This window comes from Echiichthys vipera (assembly GCF_963691815.1).
Source record: "Echiichthys vipera genome assembly, chromosome: 9".
Lineage (NCBI taxonomy): Eukaryota > Metazoa > Chordata > Actinopteri > Perciformes > Trachinidae > Echiichthys > Echiichthys vipera.
The window spans coordinates 27,120,043-27,137,766 of NC_139834.1; the positions used below are offsets into that span (position 1 = coordinate 27,120,043).

The window sequence follows — 17,724 nt, forward strand, 5'->3', positions numbered from 1 at the left end:
CGACATTGCGATAGTGGCATCAAAGGACGTGCAATGCTTTGAGTGTCTTTTTTTAATTTAGCTAAGAATTTCATTGATCCCACACCGGGTAGATTCACTGGTTACAGCAGCTCAAAAGTAAAATATCCAAAGGGAAGAGTGATGATTAAAAATGAAACAAGATAAGAACAAGACAACACACACAAAAAAAAAAAATCTATGAACACTTTATACACCTTTCACTTATAGCCTACAAACATGTCCATGATGGGTAATTGCATTGGCACAGGATAACAACATCTAAATGATTGGAGCACAAAGTTCTTCACAGATATCACTTCTTTATTTTTCTCTCCAAGTACACCAAACTGATGCATTTCACTTTAAAATGTACAACATTTTCTCTTGGGTGGAAATTCCTTTAGGCTATTACACATTATTATCACAATTTATATTGCAGAATTTAAAAAAAAAAATGTTTCCAGGAAGGTGCAGCCCTAGCACACATTTAAAAACCAAACTAATGCTTTCTGTTTATGTCTTCTTGAATTGTCCTTTAGAATTTGGAAAGATATGAACAGAGCAAGGAGGAATTTCACCGAGCTGCCTCCAAGACTGAAGAAAATGTGAGGTGAGAGTCACACACACACACACACATAAACACACACACACACACACACACACACACACACACGCTAACACTAATTTGCAGTTCCAAAAGTAAGGAGAAATTATTCCCTGGAGCCTCACACACAAACACACAACCAACACACACACACACACACACACACACACACACACACACACACACACACACACACACAGACCCCAACTCACAAGTACATGTATGCACACAGCAGACTAATAAGCAGCAATAGATAGTGATCTGCTCTTTTACTAATTTCTTATAACCAGTAAAATGTGTACATTCTCTAGAGCACACCTGACGACTGTGATACGTGATTTAATTGGCTGCTTTAATTAAGTCAAATATAACAATACTCTATTTCCCCATACTCGCTTCTCACTGTGGACTTGTAATGAGCCATAGCAGGGGAAAGGGTAGCTAATTATTGCTTCTGCAGTCTGTAAAACTCCCAGGCCTTGACTTGCTGTTACATTTTGTGTCCCACCGGTCCAATAATCACTAACAAGTCATGCTAGTATTTTTGGATGAGGACAACATAACGTAAGCACTTGTTTACGTTTGTCCTTCAGTGTGTCCTTATCCCTGAAGGCAGGTTTTATCCTGTAGCCAGCTTCTCGTTAGTGATGTTTATCTGTGTTTTTCCTGTCGGATTAATTCAAATTTATTTATTTGCTACAACTTGGATTTTGTTCTTGTAGTCCTCGTGTTTAAAAAGTGCAGCATAGAAAGTTGCTTAAAAAAAACGAAGCCAACGGTGCAAGAAACAAGCAGTCAGAAGTTCATGCGCTTTAAACAAACCCCCATATGAGCCAAACTTAATTCCTCACCGTAAAATTATTACTGATTAAGTCTGTTGTAAATGACAGTTTACAGATCCACTTGGTTAAGCATTGTATCTTGATCTCATTCACTAGTCCAAAGCTTTGAGGTAAGGGTTGGAATTTTGATTAATAATAATAATAATAATAATAATAAAAATACATTTTATTTTTAAAGCACTTTTCATTGTCAAAGCAATCCCAAAGTGCTACAGAGTAAAACGAGATTTAAATCATTTTAACAGGTAAATCAAGAGCTCCAACAGTCGGGTACAATGGCTGCGTTATTGTTTACACTGTACCAATCGGTCCTTTCATCCTATTTTCCCTCATTCATGAAGAAAACCACAAAATGGTTGAACTCATCCCCAAATAAAGTGGTTCAGATAATCTGTCTAAACTGTTGGCTTGTTCTTAAATGAGTGTCACTGCAGCATTAACTAACAGTGTTTGTTTGTAACTAGGTTTGTAGCGTTACGGGGTGTGGGGCAAGCATGTAAAAATCAGCAGACAGAGGGATCACAATTGTACAAGCAATAATCAGAGCCACAATGCAAACTCAGTTTAAATCAGTGTTTTGTGTGAGCCACACTCGTCAGACAATGTCTTTTAAATAATTTTCCCAAAGGTCCAAATAGATAGATAGAATTTTAGTTTGTTTAATTCTGTTGAGTTTTTTTTTTTGTAGGAGTGAATCATCTTCTCCAAATAAACAATAAAGGATCTCTGATAAGTTTCAGTTTCGTTTTTCCGGTTAGGAGTAGAGCCTCTTATCAAACAATCTTTGAACAAGTCAATCCCCAAGGCTTTCTGAGAATTGTAAACACGGTACCATGTAGAGACAGAATTTACATGCTGTAGTGCAAATAAGATAAAGAGCCGAGCCGGTGGCTAAACGCTCCGGAGGGAACTGCCACTTCAAGTTTTAAGTTCCGCACCTCAAAACAAGATTTCGCCATATTGAAGCTTTGTATGCCACATCTACGGGCCGCGGCCCACCTCTGTACCCGCCCAGAATTGCCTGTAAAGCGACGGTTCGGTACGAATAGGCATATCATTACACCCCTACCTGCTACACATTTACAGAAAACCCCGGCAGTTTTGTTTTAAGCCTGATAATAAAAGGAAGAGGTTTTGTGCTCGCCCCTCATACTCACAAACACAACTCATCGTGTGCCAGCCCTGTAATACATCCTTTCCACTGTAATCGGCAGTGATAGAACAATGTTATCATAAGTTTATGTTTTTGATCTGTGCTGATGCTGAAGACCAGGTGATCAGTCCTCTGGGGACTACCGTACAGTAATACTGCTAATCCTCTGATTGTTCGGATGTTGTGTGTGTGTGTGGAGGTTGAAGGGGGGGTGTTTTAAATCCACAAGCGTTTTATCAGAGACTACCTTTATGGACAATTATATACTGCTTTTACAGGCTTTAGAGCGTGGATTAGGCTCTCATTCATTTTGTAATCTATCCTAACCCTAACCTCCGGGGAATTCAGTAGTGTTCCTTTAATGAGTGGATTAAGGTGTGAGAATATGAGTGTGTCTGTGTGTATGTTGTCAAATTATACAAAATCAATGGGATGTACTTAATGTGGTCCTGTATACTTCAGTGGCTACCACATGGTTCATTTCAACAGAGCGGAGTCCTCATTAAGGCCTTTTCAACTGCAGAAACTTTCCCTAGGGACTAGGAACCTTTTGAGGAACTCATTGCATTTCTGACTGCAGGGACAAGTATCTAAGGGCCTGTCCACACTGAGACACCTTTTCCTATGGCTGCACAACTTTTGTATCATTTTGGCCAATCATCCACACGCAGGAGGCGTTATTGAGCCGGAAAACGGTATCTCTCGAAACCCCCCCGGCATTGTCAACCCAACTCCAGAAAGATGGACCAATAGACTGTATACTGAACTGTACTCTGAGTGGGTTGCATGGGAATAAGTTAGGCTGACCATATATTTCTCCCTTTTCCCTGACGATCTGATTAAGTTGCTAAATTGGTTGCTAGATGCTTTTTAGAAATAAAGTTGCTATGAAGGTCTAAAAAGGCACTAAATCTAGCGAGAAAGTGCCAGCCTGTGGGTGCTTTGGGGCTCACGGCAGCGCCCGCTGCTCATTGAGGACAGTAACTGCAGAGGGTATTGTGCATCAGACTGTTGAAACACCCAAAAAAAGTCTCCAGTAACACCAGAAACATTTCTCTATAGGATGGATGAGGAGAAGTCGCCAGATTTGGCAAGAAACTCGCCGGTGTTTGTATTATACTCAGAGTCTCTCTGTCTTCTTCTCCGTTGTTGGTGTATCTTTGTAGAAAAAAAAGGTTGTTTTTGATCATGTGGACGTACCCTAAATGATGTTCTGGGGACATTTAACCTAGTTCCTTCTGAAAGTACAGGGATGTTCAGGTTGGGGTTTACTTTGTAGGGTTCACCATTGCTGAATTATCAAACACACACACACACACACACACACACACACACACACACACACTGCTGCTGATAGAACTCGTCTACTGCCTCATTCATAATACAAGAAAATATTCCAGTATCTATTTATGACCACTTTAGGTCGAGGGACGAACATTTATCTTTGTCTGATAACATTAAAAGTAAAGTTAGGCTTTGCTGTTGGCTTCCCCACTAATTTAGAGAAGACAGAGAAGGGGAGAAGCAATGGCACTGAACTGCAGACTGCAGAGGTGTGTGTGAAGCTGAGAACACGGGCGGTTGAACAGCATGAATCAGAAAGGTGGCGTTCATTGGCATTACGTGCAGCCTTTAACTGTGTTTATCTTCACTAAATCATCTCAAAATGAAGCCAGGTTGCTACAGTATAACCACACAGACCTCTACACAAATCAGATGGCTCGATAATAACACGATTCAGCCAGACATTTCACTGTTCTTGACTGAGACAGAGGGCAAAGCGCTGCAGCGTTTCAGTGTTTTCACTGTATAAATTAGTGGCTAGCGGACTTGTCTCTGCTCAGAACACTGCAGTGAATTTTAACCCTTATATTGTTGAAACACAGCAACAAGTTGGTAGACTTTTGAGTTGTTGTAGCTCACTGCTGCACACCCAGACCCAGTGTAAGGGAAAAACGTGAATGTAAATGACGGCAGTAAAGATTCTCACACTGAGCTGAAATGGAAACACTTTATGTCTTGTAGTTTAATCAAATGCATTATTTTTTTAAGGATTCTGTTATGAATCCCAAAATTGAAAACCAAATACCTACCCATTGAAAGAATATCCAGATAATCACAGTCAAATAATCTATAATCTAATAATAAGCCCTAGTCTTTCCATTACATCCTGTCTTCAGCAAGTGACTAAATACATCACTACTGTGTCCTCAACTGTGAAACCCTAACCCTAACTCTTATATTTTCTAGCTCTTGCACTATTCAACAAACTTTAACTGTTGTATTCACTGATTGTTCTATATACTTTTTAGATAAGATTGTATTAGCAGTTAATAGCCTTAAGCCATTGTCTTATTATGCCCAAAGCTGTGTGAGAAAGGTCCATGACAAGTTCATAAGCAGCACAGGATGAGAGAATGACTGTGATTGCGAATTATCCGTCTTTGCTATGAGATCATCCTCTCCGCAGATCCAGGCTTATTGGTTTATCCAATCAATAGTGTAATATTACATTCCCGTGACATTACTATGGGCCGATCAAAACGTCGATCTCGTCTTCCACATGACGTACACTTGAAGATAGAGCTGAGACGATTCTTCAAGAAACTCATTCATCAAATTGTTTCCATCGAAGCTTCATTTACTCACACTCACGCACTTTGTTTTCGCACAAATGATTATTTCTGTTGCAAAATGGGTTTCAGCTCTGGACACATGCGGTCAAAAAGACATAAAGGCAAGATTTTTTGATTTGATGGTTCGGATTGCAGAAAAAGGAGGAAGAGAGAGAAAATAGCCAAGGTCAAAGAAGATTTCAGATTCCAAAACTGTTGAATAATCAGTGAGAAACTTCTGACGGTTTTATGTTGTAAACGGTTCCAGGGAAGTTTTTCTCAGTGCAGAGCTGTAGAACAAAGCTACTGTAAAATATGATGTGGGTGACTCCAAGCCCACCCCTGGCTCCACTGTCTGTGTCATTCTGTGTTTGGTATGTGTGTGTGTGTGTGTGTGTGTATATGTGCCTGTGTGTGTGTGTGTGTACGTGTGTGATGTGTTAATCCACAATTTAATCCTTAAAAAAAAAAAACGGGGCTTCGGCTGCCAGCACTCTGGGGTTTGAAAGAACCCGAGAGCACAGGGCCAATGTGTGTGTGACTGTCCTGTGTATTTCACGGTTTCAGTGTTCAATTTCAAAGGCCTTATTGGCATAAAAGTGTAAAAAAAAAAAAAAGACCCAAGGACAAAAGTACAAATTAATAAAATATTTTGACAATACAAGAAAGTAAAAAAAAAAAAAAAACAGCAAACCTTTCTCAGTTTCTTTCAAATAATTTGTCAGAACCACTAAATTTGCCACCACACATTTATTTTTCCAAGGCTATAGCCGGTTCGAACAGAAGTTTGAATATTTCAACCTGTGCAAATTTTGCTTCACGTCATTCGCCTCATTTGCACAACCTGCGGTATGGTTGTGCTTTTGATTTTTGTATATTTTTGCAAACAATTTGCGCGAAACATGTCTAAGTCTACACTAATTGTTCTCCCATTAATAGTGTACATACGAACACACTAAAGCTCCATGGCGGCTGGTGGTTGCGGTACTAGGGTGGGACTACAATTACTGAAAGTGAATCTTCTAGCGAGAGTCAGTCAGTATATCTGAAACTAACTAAAACAGGATTTCTGCAATAGCTAGCTCAGCTACTCCGCTATTGGTTGTTTGCCACACAAAAAGAGCATGCCTATTAGCGGTGCACTGTGGTAGCAAGCCGTTCTAGTTGATTTTGCATTTGCGAGCTTGACAGGCCTCTGTGAAATTACAGTTGGAGTGAAAAGAGACGTGAGGATGGAAACAGTTTTCTTTTTTGTCAAGATACATTTTGTGAGTTAGAGAGTGAGTGAGTCAGCCTCCTCTTCAGAGTTGAAAGTAATAGAATGAGAGCAAGGCTAAGACAGACAAGGCACATATCCACGTCAAACCGGTCAGTATCCAAGGCACTTTAACAAGGCCAGCTGTCTGTTACAGTAGTAGTCCAACTAGCCTTGATAGCCGGCCTTTGTCAGATCCTCCCAGCCTGTGTCAGACGATACCAGGCTTTGGAGATCACTCAGTGATGAGGCTGAAAACATTGACAAGCAAAGTCCAGGGTCCAAGTTAAAAGGCCAACTACTTGGCAATTGTTGTTGTGCTGTAAGAGAAAAGCCAACCAAAGACATGGTGTATAGCTCACTCAATTTTGTCAGTACATTTTATGTGTGCAGTTCACGGCTTTGAACCTTCAACTGGATATTTGAGGACAACTGTTATATAGCAGCCTGCTATGAATGGGAAGAAGAAACGTGTTAAAACCTACATGCCGTTGAGGTTATCACACCCTGCTTTAACTTACAGCTGCAGGAACATGAGCTTATAAAAGGTATTCAGTGTGTTAACACAGATCATTTGACATGCAAATCCTTCACTGAATCTGACGTGCCAAACTTGTACAAGCCTCTTTCACAAAATAGAAAGTAGGAGAAAGTTAAGTCACCAAAATGAATGTTGTTACATGGGGGCAATAGGATAGAAACTCAGGGATATTAACTTACGGATTCAGTTTTTTTTTTTTTTTTTTATGTGTCAGACTTCGATGGAAAGCGGGCTGTTTACCCCTTTTACAACATTTCTGAGCAGCAAAACAACAAAAACGACCTATTAACAAAAACCCTTTTAAGGTCATGGAAATGTTCCCACACGTAGAAGCTATGGATATTCACTAGAGCCAATATAGCATTGACAAAAGAGTGGAAAAGGTGGGGGAAATACACCTCCACTTCAGTGCTTACCAGGCACAAAAATAAGTCTGGGTACTGGCAAATAGAGGATCCTCTCTTCCTGGTGGTGGTAGGAATGGAGAGATGGGAGTGAAGGGGTATGGCGATACAAGATAGGGGAGAGGAGGATGTGTGCCCTCAGTCAATTGAAAAGCTGTCAGGGGGCAGGTGTATACAAGCTACACACAAAAGATAAGAGGGAACTGTGTTTTACTCTCCACCTCATGCTCTCCGTCTCCCTCCGTTATAATCTCTATGTTTCTCTTTACTTCACCACCACACCAGTATTAATCAAGTCGGTAATGGTAAAGCAGTCTGTTCAGGAATTCTGACCCTCTGACATATCAAATGCCATTTCCTGCCTCAATCGATAAGGATGGACCCGTTTAGCCCAAAGTCCCACATTCTCCTTTCAAAGAATTATTCCCCAAGTCTTTCTCTCTATACCAGGGATTGAACATTTTATCATCATGGGACCTATCCAGTTTTAAAGTTCTACTCTGTGAGATTTTCATCTGTTTGATTGTCTTTCAGGCCTGCAGTTACATCTAACTGCCACAGAGGCCGGTAGAAACATATAAACTCGACATATCTCAAATCTTATGGATTACAACTTTAAGCAAATGATTAGCATTTTTCAAGACAGTGCTAAATATGTACATTTTTGTTAGCTCATTCAAGCTAATGGGACATCTTTGACAAAAATGGACACACAAGCTTAGCTGGTTCCCCTAACTTCCAGTCTTTATGCTAAGCTAAAGAAATCCCCCGATGGCTCAAGCTACAGTACATATGTATGACTGTAGAGACTGCACAGACATGAGATTCTCTTGTAACTATCAGGAAATCGTCAAATGCACTTGTGTTTCCTTCCGTCTGTGCAAAACTTTCATTTGGACATCTAAACACCAACACAAGTCAAGTATCTCTGTCCCTCCTATAAAAGGCCTGCACTCCCAGGTAACATTGTAAGTGCAGAAAATTGCAACGGCAACAACAGCAACCTCCTTGACAGGAGGGCTAAGAAGAGGAATTCACAAGTGTTGTAGGGGGAGAAAGAGAGCAGAGTGTTAAACAGAATATCAAACATAATGTTAATCCTGACAGTGTCGGCTCAAGTTGTTCAGGGCTAAAATAACTGCCAGACCTCCCTGTGTTGTCAATGCGATGAGAGAAGGAGGGGGTGAGAGAGGAGAGAAGATAGTCAAAGTGGAAAAAAAGACTGATTAAACAGGCAAGATAAACCATTGGACGTGGTGTGTTGGGGGGCAGTCATCTGATAATCATCCTTTTAAAATAGTGAAAGAATGTGTTTTATCTCATTTCCTTCCTTTATATGTTTTTCTATCTGTCTTTGTTCATGTTCCTCTTTAACCTCTATCACCCATGCTCAGATAAACTCACTGCAACCATTTCACTTAAATGGCTCGGTCTTAATATATGACCTCAGCTACTGACAAATTGCATGAATGCAAAGAGTTCTATAATGGTAATAGTCCAACAGCTCAAACTGATATTAACGACCGTAGTTTTTGGTTCACAAAACTTGTACAAATGTTGGCGACTAAACTTCTCATGATAAATGCGTGTTTTTGTCAGGATTGGTTAATTAAATGGGTGCATTAGGGTGCTTTCACACCTCCAGGTGCGCCCTGTCCCTTGGACCACGGTCAGGACAAAACAGCAGAACCCTCGTCAGACAAAAAGAGGTGGTCTCAGTCTGAATCAAGTTGAACTACGGTCCGGTCTGTTTCTAATGTGAAAGCGTCTTTTTTGGATCGTTTGAACCAATTACAGGAGTTTATGACGGGCAATCATCATGTTTTTTAAGGGTAGGCAAACTCTGAGCAGGGAATAAAGCAGCAGTTAAGTCATACTGAATGTACAGTGTAGGTTTGGGTTTGTCTTTGAATAATTGTTGTAGCTCCTCAAGACCCAAGTAAAGTCCCTGTGTCTTGCTTCGCCACAACAACACAAAAAAAAATGAGCGGTGGTAGCATGGGGAGAGCAGTAGTCCGTTGAAAAAAGTGTTTTTCGGCACTAGATAGTAGGTCTGAAGCTGACTTTGATAATCCATTCGATTATAATAAAGACATTTGTTTTTGTTGTTGGGAAGCGTCTGGATTGCGATAAGGGAGTTTTGTTAATTTCCTTTACCACCCCTAATGATTAAAGATTGATTAAAATATGCAGTTGTTTCAGTTTTTGACATTGGGATACACAGCCAGAGCCAAGCACTACAGCAAAGTCGAGGACACACTATATTACTACATGGTAGCTTGCTGCCTGATGTATGTCTGCGCGTGTGTGAATGGATGAATGAGAGGCTAAATTCTAAAGCACTTTAGGTAGAAGCGCTATATAATAGCAGTCCATTTACCATGAATTTCTTCATTATTCCTCCTTGGGCGCTACTTCTCGTGAGATGTTAGCAAGATTTTCTAATTAGTTGCATCAAACACATAACAGATACCAATACTTTGTAGCTGACAGAAATAAAATGGCATGTAGGACAAACAATGCTTCATATGTATAGCCAAACCTATTAAGGGAAAACACAAAAAAAACATCACTCTAACTCCGAGAGATGCATGGTTTAGGGGCGATAAAAGCATCTTCCTTATCAGTCTCGTAGCTTTGCCAGAGGCTTTTGTAGTTGGTGGTGTGTTTTGTGTCTTTTCCATTTTCCAATTTCTCCCCTTTCATTTCTCTCCCTCTCTCTTTGTCTCGGTAAGCTGGCGTGCGTGGTCCAGAAGTCTGAGGCCCCTGCGTTTCGTCCGCCTCTGCCTTCGCTGCCAGAGATTAAAAATAATGGGCAGCACCATTAATTAACCAACTAATCTGACTGTTTGTTTTGTCATATTTCCCGCTCACAGATGCGTGGAGAACTCTCCCCAAAAATGGCTGCTCCCCCACACATTAAAATGCTTTCACAGGGCATAGACACATTAACAACAAAAAACAACCTCGTGCATGGCTGGACAGGCTGTCAGGGACGCTGCTTTACCTCGTTGCAGCTGAAAAAAAAAACAAGGCCTCTACCGCTCTCTGTCTCTCTATTTATTTATTTCTCTTTGTAAGCGGCTCAGTTAATATTGTTGATTTAAGACCTCACCTTCAATTCGGTGTAGCATGTGGACAGAGCTTTAGCTTTCGCTGCGACTGAGCCAATTTTCTGCTTCAAGCGGCTTTAATAAACCACGCAGCGCTATCGGGAGGCTCTGGCTTCTCTGATGAAGGCCATTTATTTCAAATTAAAAGAGAGTTCCTTATCTTCAGTGGCCTCAAACGGAGAGAGAGATAAAGATGGTGTCGTCCTCCCTATGTTGTTAACGCGATGAGAGAGAAGGAGGGGGTGAGAGAGGAGAGAAGATAGTCAAAGTGGAAAAAGACTGATTAAACAGGCAAGATAAACCATTGGAGGTGTTGTGTTGGGGGAGGGGGGGGGGGGCAGTCATCTGATAATCATCTTTTTAAAATTGTGAAAGAATTTGTTTTATCTTATTTCCTTCCTTTATATGTTTTTCTATCTGTCTTTGTTCATGTTCCTCTTTAACCTCTATCGCCCATGCTCAGATAAACTCACTGAAACCATGATACTGTAGCTGATGATAAAGTGTGTATGTGTGCACCTGTGTGGATATGGATATGCTGTAATTGAAACGCGGGGGTCAGCTCTCCTCCGTGAATCAAAGCCAAAAATACCCTTTAATTTGGCTTTCAATTAAATCTGGTGTTAAATGCTCCTCACAGAGAAAGTGTGCGTGCAGGGGCACAGTGTAGAGGGGATCCACATGTCGGCGTGTAGGGAGGTGTGCGCGCGCGCGTTTGTGGCGCTTTCATGTTTACTGTGTACTACAAAGCGCGTGGGGGTGTGTACATATGTGCATGTGCCTTTTGTATACCTGCGTGGGTGTGCACAACTCGCTTGTCTCTGCTTCAATCAGTCAGAATCCATTACAGTGAGGCACCCAGGCAGGCAAGCCTGTCATAGTTAACAATCACATAGATAGACAGGCAAATACCAATTATAATACAGCCCACATATCAAATTAAGCATGGCTGATTCAGTCTCTCAAAGCACACTTTTTAGCTGTATTTTATCAGAATGATCCCTCCCACTCAATTAAATGTGATTTAGCCCTAATTGCGTGATTTGCAGTGAAGCACGTACTATACGCGGCATAGGTTGTTAAACAGGTTGCAGTGGGTGAGGTTGTTAATTGTTTTTCATCTTTGTCTTGCCTCATTTGATCAGATATCTTCTTCCTTGTGCATGTTTTTTTTCTTCTTTTTTAACATTTTTTCTTTTGTTCTTTTGTGGCTAAGAAACAGAAAGTCGAAGAGAACCATGAACTGCACTAGCAAAACCAGTCCTCAGTGTGTTTCAGTGGCTGTTCTTAAAACATTTATTGCTCAGATGTTATTTCTGTTCTGTTAGGACCAATCATATATATGCCTACCGAAGTAAATAAATAAAGTATGTTTCTTGACAGTGTATAAAATGTCAAAAATATACAAAACACTGAAACAAGGCTTGTTCTAATCAAACACCTTTCTAGTCTTCTGACTACTCAAGGCGCTTTCACAGTGTGTGTCACATTCACCCATTCACACAGATGGCAGTGGACATCTACAGACCATCTAATCTAATGTAACCATTCACACCACATTTACACACCCATGCGCAGCACGGGGAGCAATTCGAGGTTCAGTGTCTTGCCCAAGGACACTTCGAAATGTGGACAGCCGCCCCTTTGTATAACTTTTCATACACAAGGCAGACTCAAAGTGCTTCACAGCACAACATGTCATGAATTAAAATGCATTACAGAAAGACAAAGAGAATGAAAACAGTGCTGACGTTAAAAGTGCAAAGATTTAGCAGAAAGCTAAGGTTAATTATTTAAATATAATCCTCGAAGTTAAACCTTCAATAATAAGTTTTAGACCACCTAGGGGAAGCCAAAATAAATTGTAAAGCTAAGTGTGTGACTTCACTTCCTTTGGCTTTAATTCAACGATCACAAAATCCTCAACTAAGGCAGAGTGATTTGTGAAACTTCAGTTTATTTTGAACATTGGAAATTAGGGTTTACTGTACTTTCAGAATCAGTGAGATTTTTTGTGTGTGGTCCGATATACCAGCTTCAGTTGGAATTATTATGTTAACGCTCATCAGTTGATTAGTTTCCTTGATGTTCTCATGTGATTATAGTTTTTTCAGTCTGCATTCTTTTTTGCAGCCCAGTCAGTGAGGGAGAGGGGACCAGAAGTTACCATTATTATTTGTTTTTCACCTTCCATCTCTCTGTGTTTGCAGGTCTCGCAATACAGACCCTGTGTGTCCTGGCCTGCAGGCGCAGATTTTATCTTGCTACAGGGAGAACGGAGACCAGACCCTAAGGTGTTCAGACCTGGCCAAACAGTACATGCGGTGTATTAATGCTGCAAAGAAGGTGAGAATGTTTTTCCTTTTCAAATGGATAGGATTTGGCGTATAACATGAAGGAGGAGGGGAAAGTTTGATATAACAAATGTATTAATATTGTATTTATTGCGTCGGCAGCACTTCCATGAATTTGGAAAAACCTAGATCGTATCCTAATTATGAAGATTGCTTTCTAAAGCCATATCAATAGCAGCATTCTGCTAAAAATAACACTCTATTATAATTGAATATGTTGTAATTCACAGACCCGCTCAAAGAAGCAAGGGTTTTGGGAAGTTTGGTACATAACAATCCAGTCTGAGTGGTGTCTTTTGAAGTTTTCCATGGAGAGGGATGATGATGTTTTCAGAGCAGCACTCTGTCTGATGTAAAAGAAAGAAATTCATTTTTTTTTCTCACGTTATCAAGATTTTTCTGTGGGAGTTATGGTCCCCAAAAAAAATCAGATTGATAGGATTTTGAGTGCTGTCACGTTAGGTTTATACACTGAATAAAACCTCGTCATTAGCAACAGCTTTCCGTGTGAATGTCTGATGTAAAAGGGTGAAATCCAAGTTCTCCCGTGCTACCAAACTTGTTCTCCTACCAATGCTGAAAATGACACCTTTTCAAAGGCAGACACAGTTTGGGTTGCTAGGACATAAGTACTCGATTGCAGTTCAGTTTGTCACTGCAGCCTTCACCCCTTTGGTTTTTAATTTGAGGTAGTTTACAGACATTTACATATATCTTTAAGCTTTTCATTGAATCTCCCATACGTTTTAAATCGATTAAAGCGTAACTGTATTTTTTAAAGTCTTTGTTTATCTTCTAGCTCATTTTGTTTTCCAACTTCTTAATCTTCCTATTTTTCTTTGGTTATAACACACATTTAATTAGTGTTCTATTCCACCAAATTAAAGGAAAAGTATAAACTTTTAGATTTTGTTTTTGCACCCTTCTGCTGCTCCTCTCTGCTCACTCCCAGCCCCAGCGTCCGGAGAGAAAAGCGACTGTAAGGGCGCACTCAAACTGTCCTTCTGTACCGGGCCAAAACAGGTTTTACGGGTAAAGCCTAGTTTGTTTGACCAGTGTGAGTGGGACCATTCTGTGCCTAGCTGCGGCCAGCTGGCCGTCCACGGACCGTTTGAGAGAGGTGGGCTTTTGTAAAGCGTGTTTGCACATGTACGAGCACGAGGCCTACGGTGGCTCTGACGTCATTTTATGTGCGCCTGTTCGGACATAGAAAAAAAAAACCCTAACGCACGGGGCACGGTGGGACAGTGTGATTGCGCCCTAAATGACAGCAAGACGCACTAAAAACCCTCACTGAGCTGAAATGGAAACACTGTACTGCAACATGTGTCTTTTAGTTTAATTAAAAGCATTATTTTTGTTATGGATTCTGTTATTCTACAGTTTTCTGAATCTGAGAAAATTGAAAACCGAAAACTGACCCACTGAATGAATATCCAAATAGTTGAATATTCCGTTCCAGCCCTAGTTACGTCTTCGTCTTTCCATTAGAGCCGTATTTTTCTCTGAGAACTCAAATAACGTCTTAAATTATGTATTTACCGAGTCAAGAGATCTTGCCTTTTTTTCTCTCTGTCACTCTTTTTGTATTTTATCCGTGGTGAAAATCAGTTAAGAACCACTGCGTATGCATACTTTAAGTCAAATCTAGCCTTTTTACTTTGGCTTTCAGCATTCCACATTCCTCAATTGGATCCACTGCTGTATTATTCAAAAGCAAAGACAAGTTCCTCTCCTCAAGAATGTGCATCACTGCAGCGGTTTTAATGTTACAAATTCACAGAAAGTTTGAGAGAAAATGTGGGGAGGAAGAGGGGTAGTTGGAGGACAGCATACTAGAAGCTTGCCCTTCCAAAGTTTGTACAGTAGAGGCATTTGAAGGAGCAGCTGCTCATCATGCACCCAAACGACGTATTACTCTGCCTCATGGTGCTCTCTGCTCACATCTCCTCTGCGTTGCTCAGGGGCACTGAGGCTTCCCCTGGCAGACAGTAATACAGCATGTGATAATCAGCTCGCTCAAACTTGATTCCTCTGCTTTTGTGCTGGTGTAATGTATGTGCGTATCAGTGTGTGCGGTTGCCTGTACCTTTGTGCTCTTCTAATAGCGTGTGTAGCGTTTCATGTCTTGTATGAAACTCTTGCCGATACCAACACACTTTTATATACAGACAGCTAAACCTATGTTTGTGGTTTTTATATGTGTGGGAGATCCAAATGTCCTTACAAGGATCGGCGTGGTGTTTGTGTGTGTGCCTGTTCTCGTGAGAGTTTCTTCATGATATTAGCTGGTGTGCGATAACGAGGACTGAAGTGAACACTCTTTGAAGTCTCTTTTAAAGAGCACAGCACATCATACACTTTGTGTGTGTATCTGTGTGTATCTGTGTGTGTGTGTGTGTGTGTGTCGCAGTGTGCTTTAACCTACACATCAAGGTCTTTCTTCCCGAATAGCCCCTGAGGCATCTCCCTGACTTTCACCCAATTTGAACGTCAATTTGAAAGTTTATAAAGTTCTTCCTCCATTATGTGTCTTTAGATGCTGTCACAACTAAGTTATCACAGATTTTTCATGTGGAGTAGATGCTGTGTAGGCTGTAGACTTGCTTAATGTACTAGATGGCCTGACACACCATGGGGGAAAAAAACATTTCAACCAAGCAGCAAACTCCAGGGCTGAAAAATGACACCAACATAGAAGTGCCAAAAACTGCAGTTCCTCAAATGGCCACTAGAGGTTGGCTCCTAAAGTGAGTCAATCCCCATAGACCTCCATGTTAAAATGCCCAGCTTTACAGCAGAACTTAAAATGTTTACATCCTGGTACTAAAAACTGGGGTTTGTCTTAACCAATGCTGCGTTCCAGTCAATATCAGAGGTTGGAATTTCCCAGTTGAAAATTTCAACTTCCAATTCTAGGCGTTCAAGGTGCACAACGCCATCTGTAAATACCAAAATACACTCACCCCGGCACACTTAAATTTAAATAGAAATGCCACAGTCAGAAGAGAACTTTGAGGCTGCATTGGCATAATCATTTGTGGTATAATGATATAGATTTGTTTGTTAAGTTAAAAGTTCATCAATAGTTGTGGTTTTCATTTACAGTAGCCTTGACAAACTAACTGAAACTTAGTCACATCTAATAATGTTAATGCTGAATATATCTAATGGCTCCAGAGTGACAGTGTTGACAGCTCAGTTTCTACTTTGGCTGTTATGTAATTATTATGTCTTTCTCAGTGCTCAAGGCGCTTTACAGAATCCAGATTCCAGTCATTCACACAGACATACATGGTGGTGGTAAACTATGTAGTAGTCACAGCTGCCCTGGGGCAGACTGACAGAAGCGTGGCTGCTAATCAGCAGCCTACGGCCCCTCCGACCACCTCCTCAAACATACAGCAGTCAGACACATTCAAGCGAGGCAAGGTGGGTGAAGTGTCTTGCCCAAGGACACAACGACCATGACACAAGTAGGGCAGGGCGGGGATCGAACCAACTCGCCTACCAACTGAGCCACAGTCGCCCACATTATGTTGCAGCTAAGCCCTGCATGCTCTAGAGGTAATAAGTCAGAGCTATTAAGATGACAAACTTAAAGTAATGTGATATGTATTAAATGATTTTGCCTGCTGCTTCTAACTAGCTAGTAGCACTGCATGGCCCCGCGCAGTGGAGTCTGGCTACACAGCTAGCTGCTAGCATAGCTAGAAAGAGCAGAATGGTGTTTTTATTCTTGGAAACCGTTTTTCAAGCATTATATTTTCTCTCCGTTGTAACGAATGTCATACAAATGCATGTTAAGGAGAGTCGGTGTGCTCTGAGCCTGGAGAAAATTTGTTTTAATTTCTGTTTTCGTTTTATTTATAAGGACAGTTGATGAGTGATGCACTCTATATTGGGAATATAAGTTATAATTCTTTTAAAAAATGTGGATCGGCCGAGACTAAGCAAGAGAGACTACTGCTTATTCAATGAATCAAAATGAAGAATGATATGATATTAGAACTTCTCTGAGGGGAGAAAGCAAACAGATGACGTATTTTCATTCCTTTTAAATGTGAGACTGAATGTGGTCCAGTTCTTGTTTTGTCTTTCCAGACTCACAGAAGCGACTGTGATGTGTTTTGATCAGTGCCACAGCGGGTCAGACGGGCCTGCATATCACAGACATCTTCCTGCTGGGTTACACTACCATCTTTATGTGTGTGTGTACATGTGTGCGTGTTTGATGGCAAATGAAGGGAGGATCCCACAGAGCCCACAGAGACTGAGAAGACAACCGCCAGTCATTATCCTCTCGGAGGCTGAGCCTGACGTGGGCAAAGCTACATGTAACACCTACACACTGTCCAGACACTCAGTGGGATTCTCTAGTCATTTATCTGCGCTCTCAGATTCAAATGCAGACACAACACACAAACATGCACTGTATAGTTGCCTAGTGGGTTTCCGAAGTAATTTAGCGCCAGTCTCACAGAGAGCCTGGCTCTGATGCTGATCAGTGCCACAATAGAGAGGGGGGAGAGAGGGAAGAAGACAGACAGACTGAAAAATGAGAGACAGTGACGGAGGTACAAAAGAGATTAGAAAAAGTGGAGAAAACACCTGAATGGAGAAAGAGTTTTGGAAAATGTAGAAAGACGAGAGCAACATGTTGAATCACTGATGTATATTGAACTAAAGCGCGGTCCGGATCTGTCCGGCTGCAAGTTGTGACCTCAAAAATTTTAAACGCTGTGTTTTCCACTTAAGCCAGGCCAACTACTGAGGCACACACACACACACACACACACACACACACACACACACACACACACACACACACACACACACACAC

The 17,724-nt window shown here is 41.0% G+C and overlaps 1 protein-coding gene across 1 annotated transcript in view; it reads left to right on the top strand.

Annotated features, from left to right (window-relative positions):
• LOC310951628 (MICOS complex subunit mic25a-like) overlaps positions 1–17,724 on the top strand; it is a 68,538-nt gene that overhangs the window by 34,283 nt on the left and 16,531 nt on the right. The window contains exons 6-7 of the mRNA XM_083919949.1: positions 540–610; positions 12,738–12,873. Coding sequence (XP_083776075.1) covers positions 540–610; positions 12,738–12,873 — 207 coding nt within the window. The remainder of the gene's footprint in view (positions 1–539; positions 611–12,737; positions 12,874–17,724) is intronic.